The sequence below is a fragment of the Otolemur garnettii genome, unplaced genomic scaffold, assembly GCF_000181295.1.
Source record: "Otolemur garnettii isolate 467f Iridium unplaced genomic scaffold, OtoGar3 scaffold00034, whole genome shotgun sequence".
Taxonomy (NCBI): Eukaryota; Metazoa; Chordata; class Mammalia; order Primates; family Galagidae; genus Otolemur; species Otolemur garnettii.
Window position 1 is genome coordinate 7803532 of NW_003852429.1, and position 13905 is coordinate 7817436.

Here is a 13905-nt window from a genome sequence, read left to right on the forward strand (position 1 = left end):
CACTAACGCTGTGTATCTGCAACCCTCCACCTTTGCTCCAGGGAAGGCCGCTCAAACGCCCACATCAGAGGAGATTACCAAAGAATCGGGGACATCATGCTGAAGAACATTCAGGGCATGAAGGTGAGCTTCGGGGCTGGGGTAGAGCAAGCTCACCAAGGAAGGCCAGGCTGGGGCCACAGGCATGTTGGCCACACCCCCGTGTCTCTCCTCTGCACTTAGCTCAAAGTGACTGTTTAGGTAAACTATCCTTCCAGCCCTTCTAGATAATTTTATTTTGAAGCATAAAGGAAAATCCAGTCACTTTGGGGAAAGCGCATTTGGTGGCTTTATTGCAGGGGTCCTCAAACTTTTTAAACAGGGGGCCAGTTCACTGTCCCTCAGACCATTGGGGGGCCAGACTGCGGGCCCCAGCTGATGAGTCAGCTGCTAAGCAGGACAGGCAGTGGCAGCAAAAAAACACAGCGGGCCAGATAAATGTCCTAGATGGGCCGCATGTGGCCCGTGGGTCATAGTTTGAGGACGCCTGTTTTATTGTTTCAAAAGCTCCATACTATACCCAAAACAGGTATTTTCTGGAAATAGATCATTCAGAAACTTAAAAAAAATGTAGATAGAACATTATTTGGTTGATTGAACGTTTCATTTTTAGTCACTTGTTTTGGCTTCTTCTAAGCATGATAAAAATACTAGATTTGGAGCTATGTAGGAAGTCCAGTAAATTCTACCACTTTAAATCAGGTAAATATGTTTTTAACCATCCACCAATATCTCTGATGAGGTAAGAGTGAAAGTGTACCCACAGAAGTCCTTAGATATCAAACCCATACCCTATTACTCTTTTGAAAACTGCCTCATGTCTCATATCTGAAATTTGTCTGTTTTCATTTGAATCTATCAGTTAGTAATTCCTTTAATATAGAATGTTTTCGTTCATGCAGTTTGTGTTTCCATTTTAAAGCAGTCTTCCTGCATCTCAACTGCCAGAGCCTAATAACTTTAAAAACTAATCACTGCCCAGAGCAAACTGACAAGCCCCCAGAGGAGGCAGGCACCCAGACATGTGGTCCCCATCCCAGTCCGTCAGCCACCTGTCTGTCCCTCATGCAGTGTCCTCTCCATATCAGGCACTCATGGAATAAAAGTTGCCATTGGGGTTTGAATTAATTAAGTGGGCTCAGAACTGATTTGTCCCCTTAGAGTGATACATCTCATTAGATAGAGATGAGGGAAGGTGGTGGGTGGGAAGTGGCACAGAACAGACAGGATCGTCGAAGGCCACTCGAGATTCCCTGTCTCTTTCTCTTAATAAAGATCAAGATCTTACTTGCCAGATCATGAGTTACTGTGTGAAAAGCAACATTCTGCAATTTTGTGCGGTATCAGAGAGAGGCCCAGGGAGTGATCAGGATTGCAGAATGCTATAAGGAAAAGCAAGAATCCTCCAAGACATCCCACAACTGTGGCCATTTTAATGGTGTAAACAAAGGTTAATGCACAAAATTTAGATGTACCAGTAATTGACATCTTTTCAACTTTCCATAGTAGCTTTAAAAATATATCTGTATACTCTGTTGCCCAGGCTAGAGTGCTGTGGCCTCAGCTTAGCTGCTGCTACCGCAGACTCCTGGGCTCAACCAATCCTCTTGCCTCAGGCTCCCAAGTAGCTGGGACCACAGCATCCACCACAACGCCCAGCTAGTTTCTCTATTTTTTTAAGTAGTGAAAAGGTCTCACTCTTGCTCAGGCTAGTCTTAAATTCCTGAACTCAAGCAATCCTCCCATGTTGGTGTCCCAGAGTGCTAGGATTACAGGCATGAACCACTGAACCCAGCCAATATGTTTTCCTTTTTAGAGCAATTTTAGGTTTACAGAAATATTGAGCAGATAGTACAGAGAGTTCCCACACTCTTCCTCCCGCCCCCACTCACAGTTTCCCCTCTTATTAGCATTCTTTGCAATGGTGTGATACATTTGCTGCAATTGATGATCCAGCATTGATTGATATGTTATTCTTAACCAGAGGCCAGAGTTGACATTAGAGCTTATTCTTAGTGGTGTTCATTCTATGGGTGTTGACAGATGTGCAGTGACATAGGTCCACATGACAGTGTCACACCCAACACATCTCCATGTTCTACCTGTTCCGCCCCAGCCACCCCCCAGATCCCTGGCAACCACCCACCTTGTCTTGTCTCCGTAGTTCAGCTTTTTCCAGAATGTCACATGGTGAGACTCATACAAGATGTCTCCTTTTTAAACTGGCTTCTTTCAGTTTTGAAGAACGTCCTTTCCTCTCTGTTCTGTGTCCCAGTGTTGCCGTTGTTTCTTCTTAGTGTTTTGCTCCCTTCTCGTGTTCTGCGCCCTCTCGGCCCACTCTGCTTTCTCACCGCCTCTCACCCTGTTCCCTTCTCTGAGATCACAGCCTGCCTGGGGGCCGTCCCCAGTGTGCTGTTCACCAGCTCTTCTTTGTCCCCTTCTCTGGCCTGTGCGCCAGCTCCCTGCCAGCTCCCCACCTCTGCCTTCCCATGGAGAGCTGATGTCCGCCCTCCTCTTCCTCAACCTACTACAGAAGACCTGAAAACAGACCTGGTTTCTGCTCCCAGCAGCATCTCTCCTCATGGATGGGGAGGTGACTTTTCAGCACGCGGCCACTTCCTCTGCGGTGCTGGCATCTCAGCACTGTGCCTGTGCCGTGACGTTTACAGCATGGAGCTCTGTGCAAGTTAAATAAAAATAGATGGTGCAGCTGAGAGCCCCTGGCAGCCTTTTAAAGAAATTACTTGGGTGTTTTTTTATTGTGACTGTTGTTAGTTGTTGAGAATTTTTATGAAGCATAAAGAGGAGTGACAGAAATTTCTAGAAATGTGGAAGCCCAGGTTAGCACTATTGTCCAAAATGCTCAGGTGATCTTTGGCTTACAGTGTCTTCCCTGCCTGTGTGGGAAGGGGCACGGGCCTGCCATCAGCACCCTCCAGTCTCATTGCCTGTGGCCAGACCCTATGCACAGGAGGCGGGTAATGTGACCCAGGGAGCCTGGCCAAGCCTTCTCCTGCACCCGAGAGTCAGAGCGACCCGAATCGTGATCTCCAGCCCCCGCTGTGAACTTTACGTGCATGCACGCCAGCACCTGAGGATCAATGTAAAGAAGAGAAATGCCTAGACTTTCAACTGACCCACCCCTGCCATCCATGTGGGGACCTTCACTCCTTCCTGAACCTTCTGTCTCCCCTGTCTTCTAAAACTCCTAGCACTGTGCTTCTCCCAGCTCAGTCTTCCCGCCCCTGGACAGCCAGGGCAGCTTCCTGGTGCGTACCTTGCTGCCTGATGACCCGGCCTCCTCATCTGCCATTTACATTCTGGCCAGCAGCATCATCTGCACAGCACACAAGTGACTGTGCTCAAAACCCTACTAGTTTCTTTGTGCTTTGGAGAATGCAGTCCAAACCCTAAACCTGATGAGGGAAAGCCTTCCCACCCGTGTCCACAGCGATCTTTCTGGACCCTTTTTCCCCACCCCTTACCTGCTTTTCATTCCAGCCCCAGGGAACTCCTATGTCCATCCAAGACTCCTACCTTGGCTTGAGTGCAGGCATTGCTTCATCTGCTCATTAGTAAATACAGACAAGGCATCTATTGGACACCTGCTTTGTACTCCAGGCCCCCAGGATACAGCGACATTATGATGCCCTCTCTCAAAATCAATTAGGGACTACACGTATGGTAGCATTGCACAGAGGTGCATACATGCATAGGTGCACACACACACAAGTGAGGGTGTGTTTAACTGGTACAGTCCAAATACTTCTGTGAGCTGTGCTGACACCAGTTTCCTGGTGTTGAGTTGTGCCCCAGTCATGTAGGATGTCACCATTAGGAGAGGTGGGTGAGGGATGCCTAGTCCTTCCCCACACGTTTCTTTGCAAGTTCCGTGATCTCTGTTTCAAAATAGAAAGTCAGAAAATAAACCCAGCAAGGGAGGCCGTGTGACGTGGACTAATCTGGACAGATGTGGCTCTAAGTGCAGAAGCACAGAGCAGGGGGCTTTGTGTGCAGAGGCTCGGGGCACGAGAGCCTGGCACACTCTAGTGCAAGGTGGTCAGTGGGTGACCTGGGGTGAGAGTAGCAGGAGTTGATGCTGGAGCGTTGGGAGGGGTCCCGTACTGAGCATTGTCTCCAGTGACCTCTTAGAAAGTTCTTTTTGGTGGCCTGTCAGTAAAGTGGAGGGAACTGGAGACCCCATCCCCCACAATGCCAGGAGAGAACATGCACAGAGACTGCAGGGAAGGAGACAGACAGACTGATGTTTTTAGGAGGGTGAATTGATAAGACTTGGGAAAGAGTTCAAAGACAGACTCTGGAACAGTCCCCAGGTTTTTCCAGCCCGAGTAGCTGGTTGGTGGTGGCACTGCTGAAGCAGGAGGGGTGGACACTGTGGGCACTGTTGGTGTTCTCTGCACAGCCCACAGGTTTCATGGAGTGCTCGATGCTACAATAGCACTTTCTGCATCCCGAGAACTTACTTGAACTATTGAAGCAAATAGCAAAATATGAAAAGTGTAAAACTTAAAGGAAATTAAACAAATGTGATGAAATGAGGCGTGGGCCCTCAGGGCAGGCTGCCCACACCTTCCTTCTCTGTCGCCCACCAGCACCTGGCGGCTCACCTGTGGCAGCACAGCGAGGCCCTGGAGGCGCTGGAGACTGGCATCAAGGGCTCGCGGCGGCTAGAAGCCGCGTGCAGGGATTTCGAGCTGCAGAAGGTGTGCTACCTGCCGCTCAACACCTTCCTGCTGCGCCCGCTGCACCGGCTCATGCACTACAAGCAGGTCCTGGAGCGGCTGTGCAAGCACCACCCACCCAGCCACGCCGACTTCCGGGACTGCCGAGGTAAATGCCGGGGGCCACGCATGTTGGGCCGGCTGGGCATCAAGGTGCGGGGTGGGGGGGCTGGTAGAATGTCCCAGGTGTTCCTAACCTTGATCTGATGCTTTGTGTTACATCGTGACCTTCTCCAAAAGAAGGTGCTAATGATGATTATGACACTCTCCTCCGTGCCCTTGTGTACACATTTTCTCCTTTGATCGTGTGTGGTTTAGGGCAAAGTCCCCCCCCGAGAGAAGCTCCACTCATAGTGAGCCCTACTCTAGGAAGCCTCCTGCCTGCATGGTTGAAACTTATCTCTCCTCCCTTGGACCCGCCACAGAACATGGCTTGTCACGGACACCAGTGCTCATTGCTGCCGGGCGTTTGTTGATAATGTGCCAGTCACCGTAATGAGCCCTTCGCCTGTGTTAACTGTTCATCTTCACAAGCCAGAGGCGTAGGGACCTTGTTTTACATGTGGGGACTACTGACCAGAGAGGTTAAGGCCTGTTCAGAGTCACAGACTGGAAAGGATATAGAAACGAAGCCTAGAACCCGTGGTGGCGGCCGCCTTACCCCGCAGTCTCAGGGGAATATCATCCACGCTGACCTGCTCAGCCCCTGGGCCGGGTACTGTGCCGGCATCATGCCACGCACACAGCCTGACTTTTGTAACAGCTTTATTAGACTGGTAGCCTTATCCCATTTTACAAGTAAGAAAACTAATGCTCAGAGTGGGGGAAAGGACTTCTGGGTCACACTCAGAAACGGATCAGAGCTGGCCTTCCAGACCACACTTTTGCCACTGGACCATGCATCCTCTTTTAGAATGAAAGCTGTTCTGTCTTATGTTATCCGTGGTCTGTTGGTATCTCCACTGCCTGGCCAACCTGTAAATCCCTCAAGGGTCAGGGCTGCACACGGAGTAGCCCTTTGTAGGTAGCTGTTGAATAGCACAGATCTGTACATCACTAGCAGGTCAAGACCCTGATCACTGGCCTGAAGTGTAAGAAACACCTCTCAACTCTTCAGCCACCTGTGTCATCTTTTTAAAACTCCATCTCCTTACTCCTTTGCTTAAAATCTGGGTGCCACCTGACTGCCTCGCGGTAAAATCTAAATTCTTTATGATCAGGCCCATCCAGTCTTTCCTGCACCAGCTCTGCATGGAGCACCTGTGTTAGGTGACGAGGGGGAAGGGAACAGTGCAACTCACAAGCAGGAGAGAAACGCCAGCAGGGGGCATCAGATCCAGCCCTGGGCCAGGGGCTCTCCGAGGGAAAAGATGTTTAAGTTTAGTGCTAAAATTTAAGAAAGCATTTTCCTAGTTGTGGAGAATAGTTAGAGACAGCACATATAACAGGTCCAAAGGGGACAGAAACTGTGGAACATTCTAGACAGTAAAGTCAAATTCTGCGTGGCTACAATGTGGAGCAGTAAGAATGGCAAGATGAGGCTGTGGCATAGTAGGCAGCGACCAGGTCCCACAGGGTCTTATAAACACAAGGCCTTATAAGCAAAGGCAAAAGTGTTTTAAGGAGGAGAATGGTGGCACAAGGTTTGTTCTAGAAAAGTCTCTGTTAGTATCTATAATATATAAAGGACAAATTAGTTTTGATAATGACAACCTAATACATAGGAGACTTGGCAGAGTAACTAGGACACTGGCAATTCATGGAAGGAGAAGACAAATGCCTCACAGTGTGGTTTGCTATAGACCATCAGTCTTTAAAATAAACCACACTGCCTCTGGCCTCTACACGGTGGTATATTCTGTTCCTCCTGTTGGAAGCATTGCCACCTTGGTTTTCCTGGCAAAATCCTTCTCATCCTTTAAGCCTCAGCTTTTGCCAGACTCTTGAGGTTGAGCTGAAAGACCTTGCTCTTACTGTTCTGGCATTGCCAGTGGGCCATGCCTGGAGGAAATGACCCCAGACCCCTCCCAGCTCTGAGGACTTCACAGATGTATTTACTCATAGGGATAAGAAAATTTGGTTTCACACGTGCTGTCCTTGGCAGACTTGGCCAATTTCCATTCTACTGTTTTTCTAAACTAGTAGTTCTCAACCTGTGGGTCATGACCCACAGGAACTGTATTAAAGGGCCATGGCATTAGGAAGGTTGAGAACCACTGTTCTAAACAGTCTCCTGATGGAAATAGTCTATCTTTGATAATTAAATGGATAAAAGTGTTGCTTAACTTAAAACATAAGGTGACAGCACTGTAGAAAGTTTGAGGAGACAAACTTTGTGTGGGTGTAGATTTCCTGAGCTAGAGGGATACTGAACACTCAGAGTTCTTCCCAGCATGCCCTGTGCACAGTGCCAAGAGCTATTCCCAGGCCACGAGTACCTAGACCTGCTCCCAGCATGCCCTGCCCTCAGGTACCTAGACCTGCTCCCAGCATGCCCTGCCCTCAGGCACCTAGACCTGCTCCCAGCATGCCCTGCCCTCAGGCACCTAGACCTGCTCCCATCATGCCTTGTCCACAGGCACCTAGACCTGCTCCCATCATGCCTTGTCCACAGGCACCTAGACCTGCTCCCATCATGCCTTTCCCATAGGCACCTAGACCTGCTCCCCACAGGCTCTGCTCACAGGCACCTAGACCTGCTCCCAGCATGCCCTACCCATAGGCACCTAGACCTGCTCCCAGAATGCCCTGCCCACAGGTGCCTAGACCTGCTCCCAGCATGTCCTGTCTACAAGCACCAAGGAGCCAGGGTACTACCATCATTTTCCCCTGAGAGCCTCCTGACTCCCACCTTACTGAGCATTGTGTCCAGTAAATGTTTATTGGCCCAAATTGGGTGATAATGTCAGAAGTTTGAGCAACCCCTAGTTTTTCACTGTGGCTGAGACAAAGCATTCTGTGACAAGCCAGGAAGAATTTAATTTGCATCCTCAGAGAAAGCAAGAAAAACAAATTCTTCCCTTCCAAAGCTGAAATGCTGGGGGAAGGAAGAAGAAGGAGGGTACCCTGGGATGGCGGTTCCCTAAATGAGTCATAATATCAATCAGACCCTCTCTCAAAAAGATACTGACTTTGCCCCAGCTTTTTCTGCAGCTTCTTTGTGTTCACTGCGCCTTGTTCTTTCTAGATAACAGAGGGGAAAAGAAAAATCTCTACCCTGAGACAAAATTCAAGGCATGTGCATTCTCCTGTGTCTTCCCCCTCTAAGCCAGCTAGTTCTAATAAGGACAGCTGTGTACTACATAGCCATGAAGGGTGATTTATATCTTCAAGGTGCTTTAGGGAAACTAAAGGAAAGCAAATAAATACATAAAGTGAATCATTCCATTTTTATTATACAGAAATAGCAGTGTGACCCTCCAGGAGGGCTCTAACACAGGGCAGCTCCCGGAGGACACCTCCCTGCCGCATTCAGCTGGATGCTGCTGGGGACAGCCCACCGCCTGCTGCTAATGCTGCAGCCTTCATGCATCTGTTTCCTTCCCAGCCGCGCTGGCAGAGATCACTGAAATGGTGGCACAGCTCCATGGTACGATGATCAAGATGGAGAATTTCCAGAAGCTGCATGAACTCAAGAAGGATTTGATTGGCATTGACAATCTGGCGATTCCAGGCAGGGTAAGCAGAAGTGGTCTGGGTATGCCTTGGAGAGGAAGCCAGAAAGGATACATTGAAAAGACTTAAATATGAATGTTTTGAACACAGGCACTCCCAAGGTAAGATGTCCTCCTCCTATAGTGGTTTCCTTCCTCCTGAGAGGCAATCGGAAGCACAGGAGTGATCAAAGTCACTGTGTAAGGAGACAGTAAAGTATTCCTAACCTCAAACGTTCTGCATTTTTTTCTTAGGGATTGATTTGCTTATTATTTTTCACCCTACCATATTCCAGAGAAATTTTGAAATAGCTTATTTTTTAAAATCCAGATAAATGAAAATGGAAGATAAAGAAAAAAGAGAAATTGGATAAAACAGAAAATAGTGATATAAAGTCAGAGAGAAAGTTCCTGAAAGTATGCTAGAATTCCCATGCAAATGAATAAAGCCTTTGGAAACTGGAAAAAAAAAAATCCCATGCAAAAATGGTATTTTGTCTTCTGGGCTAGAGTGCTGTGGCTTCATCATAGCTCACTGCACCTTCAATTTCCTGGGCTCAAGCCATCCTCCTGCCTCAGCCTCCCAGGTAGCTGGGACTACCAGCATGCATCACCATGCCCAGCTGATTTTTAAAATGATTTTCAGAGATAAGGGTCTATTTAGGCTGGTCTCACACTCCTGGGTTCAAGTAATCCTCCTGCCTCAGCCTCCAGGGTCACTGGGGCTGCAGGCGCCTGCCTCTGTGCCCAGCTAATTTGTCTATTTTTTGTAGAGACAGAGTCTGACTATGTCTCAAACTCTTGGCCGCAAGCAGTCCTCCTGCTTCAGCCTCCCAAAGTGCTGGCATTACAAGTGTAAGCCACCATGCCCAGTCAGAAAGTATCTTTTAAAGATGTCATGTTCTGTTCATAATTTAATTTTAATTCAAAATTCAAATAACATTTTAGACAGAAAACAATTCTTAGCTATAACCTTCCCCTGTCCAGCCCTCCCCTGGACGCGGATCATTCGCAATGAGCAGGGCTTCTGTCACGTGCACTCTCCCCAGGCCCTGGCAATTTAGAAAGTGTGTAAAAGGCCTACCTTTCTCAAATTCCCTTCCGGGGAAGGAGTCATTACCAAGGAATCAAAAATACTCAGTTGCTACGTCTCAGCAGATCTATCTCTCCATGGCATCTTTACCCCTGTAGTGCCCCCATTTCAAACCCCGCATCACTGGGTCTGGGAGAGAACTGAAGGCGTGTCCATCTGCGGCTGCCCTGCCCTAACCTGCACATGAGCACATCAGGGGCCTGGCTCTTACCTGACACATAGCTGCCCTGGAAACTAAATCGCTTAATTCAGGGCACGCGAGGGAAGTGCCCTATGTGTTTGGATATTTCTGTCAGGAAGCTAACTCCACAACTGTTCAGAAACCAAGTTGTTGGAGGTCTTCAGAAGAGTTACTCGGTGAGTGCCGTGTGAAAATTAAAAGTGCAATTCGCTCCATCTCTGCTGGGGGGAAGATGCTGCCGGGCCTGGCACACACTAGCCCTGTCTCCCCATCACAAGGAACCCTTAGAAAAGCCCCAGGGGGTCAGTGTCATTTTCTCTTCACTTTGAACATTATAAAATATTTAGCACATTATGCTGTGTGGTGAACAGAGCATTTGTAAAGAGTTTATTTTGAGGAGATATTTTCCAGGCGCCAGGATGAGAGAAAGTTCTCCCAGACACATCTGCCTCTCTTGTATTCTAAAACATGGTTGCGGCTTTTTAGGAAGCAGAGTCCTTTCTTTTTTTTTTTTTTTTTAAAGTAATTCTCTGTATTTATTTTTATTTATTTTATTTTTTGAGACAGAGTCTCAAGCTGTCACCCTGGGTACAGTGCTGTGGCATCACAGCTCACAGCAACCCCCAACTCTTGGGCTTAAGCGATTCTCTTGCCTCAGCCTCCCAAGTACCTGGGACTACAGGTGCCCGCCATAACGCCCAGCTTTTTTTTTTTTGGTTGTAGTTGTCATTGTTGTTATTTGGCAGGCTGGGCTGGATTCGAACCCACTGGCTCTGGTCTGTGTGGCTGGCACCCTACCCACTTCATCTACAGATGCCGAGCCAGGAAGCAGAGTTTTAAATCATGGAGAAGTTCCTGTAGCCACAGGATTCTGATACAGCTTCTCCATCTTCCAGGGTCCCTTGTGTCACTCTGACAGCCCCTCCTTTGACAGCCAGATGGAGTCCTTATCATCTCCCTCACAGTGCAGCCTAAGGGTCACACGCTAGTCCCTCCCCTCATTAACTTGAGCCTCAGTTTCTCCACTTGTAGGTGGAAGAGCCAGGTTCCTGGGAAGGGGAGAGGCAAGGCCTGAAGACCTTCGTGCAGTGCCCGGGCAGAGCCAGTGTGCACTTATTTGAAGCTGAGTGCTGTAATTTTGCCATACACGGGCCGGGCATCAGGAAGGCAGGTCTCCGTGTGGGTGCGGGTTTGCGGGCTCTCAGTGACGCTGGTTTGTCTCCACAGGAGTTCATCCGCCTGGGCAGCCTCGGCAAGCTCTCAGGGAAGGGGCTCCAGCAGCGCATGTTTTTCCTGGTAAGTGGCTTGAGCTGCCGGTCCTCACGGTGACCTGGAGATCCATGTCACCTGGGGCAGGCAGGGTGGCTGGACTGTCCAAGTAGGGGGAGCTAGGAACGGGGTGCTGAGGCTGGACTTGCTGAGGGCAACATGTAGTAACGAAAGAACATACTCCCGGCACATGCTGGCTTCATCTCCCCTGCGCTTTTCCCGGTTCTAGTTCAACGACGTCCTGCTATACACAAGCAGGGGGCTGACGGCCTCGAATCAGTTTAAAGTCCACGGGCAGCTCCCGCTCTACGGCATGACGGTGAGTGTCCCATGAGGGCACAAGATGGGGCCTGCCCCCTGGGCGGCCTGCAGGGCAGACCTGACCTGTGCCATCCCAGGCGAGTGGCCTAGATGCAAAGCCCAATGACCTTCCAACTCTCCTGCCTTCTCACTTAAAGAATGAGCTTCTGAGGGCTCCTGTGGTGGGCCCTGGGGCCTGCTCCTCCTACACGTGGGATGCACGTGCCCTAGTCAAGCTAGGAGGAAGCTGATGTGGGCCATGTGGTGTGAACTTGCCCCTCATTGCTCTATGCCTGACCCCAGCCCTGACAGACAGTCCTCACCGCACCCGAAGTGACGACACCCACTCACTAGAGCTAGACCAGCCTTGTGCCCGCTGGAGATGGGCTAGGGGTGGGCTCCCTCCTGTAACTCCCAGGCAGCAGGTGTAGACATGGTGCTGGCTTCTGCCAACATTCTCCTGGGGCTGGGGAGAGAGGTCTGTGGGCCCTTGCTGCCTCTGGTTTTGGGGGTTTTTTTGAGTCAGAGCCCTTACCCCTATGGGGCTTCTGGTTCCTCCCAGGCCTGCTCAGCAGTGCCACTCCCCTTCACACCACTGGTCATGCCAGGCCTGCCATTCCAAGGAGGCCTGGAGACACCCGGCGTGTGACCCTGTGGTGACATTGTGAACTCTAACCCCACAGATCGTGGAGAGTGAAGATGAGTGGGGGGTGCCGCACTGCCTCACCCTGCGGGGCCAGCGGCAGTCCATCGTCGTGGCCGCCAGGTAACTGGATGACCTGCCTCTTCCCTGCCTGCCCTTTGACCTGCTACGTTCAGCATGCTAACGCTATCTCTGTCTCCAGTTCTCGGTCTGAGATGGAGAAGTGGGTCGAGGACATCCAGATGGCCATTGATCTGGCAGAGAAGAGCAGTGGCCCCACCCCCGAGTTCCTGGCCAGCAGCCCCCCAGACAACAGTGAGTGCAGCCCAGCGAGCCACAAGGAGTGGAGCATGGTCTAGTGTAGAGAGGGAGGATGTCATTGCATTTAAAACCACCTGTTGAATAGGGCGCATGTCCGTGGTCTGCATTTATACTGGAAGCTAAAAGTCAAGGATCTTCCTTTTTCTAAAACTACAGTCTTGAAAACAGTATTTGGGAGCAGGGAAGCCATCTTTTCCAGGCTAGCGTTGCCACTTGTCACACAGTGTCCATGGAGAGGACATAGTGTCCATGAGGTCATCCTTGTGGAATGAGAGAGGCTTCAGACCAAGCTCTCAGGTGTGGAAGGAGCTCCCTGGCCGGGGCTGGGGGGACACCCTTCCTTGAGTGGGGGCCTCATTAGCTTCCTGCTCAGTGGGTGCCGTGTGACCACTGCAAGTCCCCCAAGCTTCTAACACCTTCCTCAGCACCTTAATGGGTGTCAGGAGAAGTCTGCCCCTCCTGGGAGGAACAATCAGAAGTGCTACCCTTTGCCTGTGTCCTGCAGAGTCTCCTGATGAAGCCACAACGGCCGACCAGGAGTCAGAGGATGACCTGAGTGCATCCCGCACCTCTCTGGAGCGCCAGACCCCTCACCGCGGCAACACCATGGTGCACGTGTGCTGGCACCGCAACACCAGCGTCTCCATGGTGGACTTCAGCATTGCTGTGGAGGTACTGACCCAAGTGGAGCACTCACAGGCTCCCGGCCCAGGGGCCCAGTGGCCAGCTTCTGTGCCTGTCAGTGACAGCCCTACCCAGCAGGAGGCAACCAAAGCCGCCCAGGGCTCCCCCAACACCCGTGGTTACCACTGAGCAGTACTGTCCTTCCGTAAATGCAAACACTTCTCTTGGTTTTCATTAGCCCCCTGCCCCTATGAGATTTTCTTCTCCCCCATTTCCTTTCTAATCACTGAGTTAGCCTAGAAGATGGGCCCCAATGCACAACCACAGACAGCTTCACCTGCCATGGCCCTCACGTCCCGGAGCCATCCCATGGAGGAACTTAGGTTCATGGTGAAGGAGTAGAGTCAGCAAGATGGCAAGGCAGGGGCCGCCAGGGTCTGGGTTATAGCTCATGGAAGAAACTGAGGAAAAGGGGTGCAGGACTATCCTGTGAAGGGCACAAGAGGGTGGTCTCTCTCCCTTCATACGGGGCACAGCCAACATTCCTAAATCAGAAGACAATAATAGAAAAGCACACGTTCATTTAGTCATAGTCTTAACATGACACAGGGGCCTTCAGAATGAAGTCACAAAGACACAGGGAAGCTGCCCTGTATGCTGCGAGCCAGTGTGGCGTGCACAGAGCCAGTGTGGCGTGCACAGAGCGTAGGGTGTGACTGGGCAGAGCGTGCCAGCCAGTGCAGGGAGCCCGCAGGGCCTGGCCCTTCAGGTTCTTCTTGGCTTCTCCACTGTAGCTTTTCTTCCTCCCAGCATGGGGGCGACAGCCCTAGAATGGGGGTCATATGACCTACTGTCAGGCAGTAGAAAGTTAGAGTCCTATTTCTGGTTTTTGTGACTGTCTTTAGGGAGAGGGATTCTCGGGACACGGGGCGGGAGGGCAGAAGGTCAGAGATTTTGCTTTTGAGGCCTTCAGATGGGAGTATCATTCTGGGCCCGATACCTGGACGTTGGCTCGGATGACTGGTCTGTCTCAGATCCTA

General features: G+C 50.4%; 1 protein-coding gene across 2 annotated transcripts in view; it reads left to right on the forward strand.

Annotated features, from left to right (window-relative positions):
• FARP1 (FERM, ARH/RhoGEF and pleckstrin domain protein 1) overlaps positions 1–13905 on the forward strand; it is a 281209-nt gene that overhangs the window by 260214 nt on the left and 7090 nt on the right. For both annotated transcript variants that reach the window (XM_003789589.3, XM_023513086.1), the window contains exons 17-24: positions 42–123; positions 4653–4890; positions 8329–8459; positions 10936–11004; positions 11207–11296; positions 11961–12043; positions 12123–12235; positions 12747–12913. In XM_003789589.3, coding sequence (XP_003789637.1) covers positions 42–123; positions 4653–4890; positions 8329–8459; positions 10936–11004; positions 11207–11296; positions 11961–12043; positions 12123–12235; positions 12747–12913 — 973 coding nt within the window. The remainder of the gene's footprint in view (positions 1–41; positions 124–4652; positions 4891–8328; positions 8460–10935; positions 11005–11206; positions 11297–11960; positions 12044–12122; positions 12236–12746; positions 12914–13905) is intronic.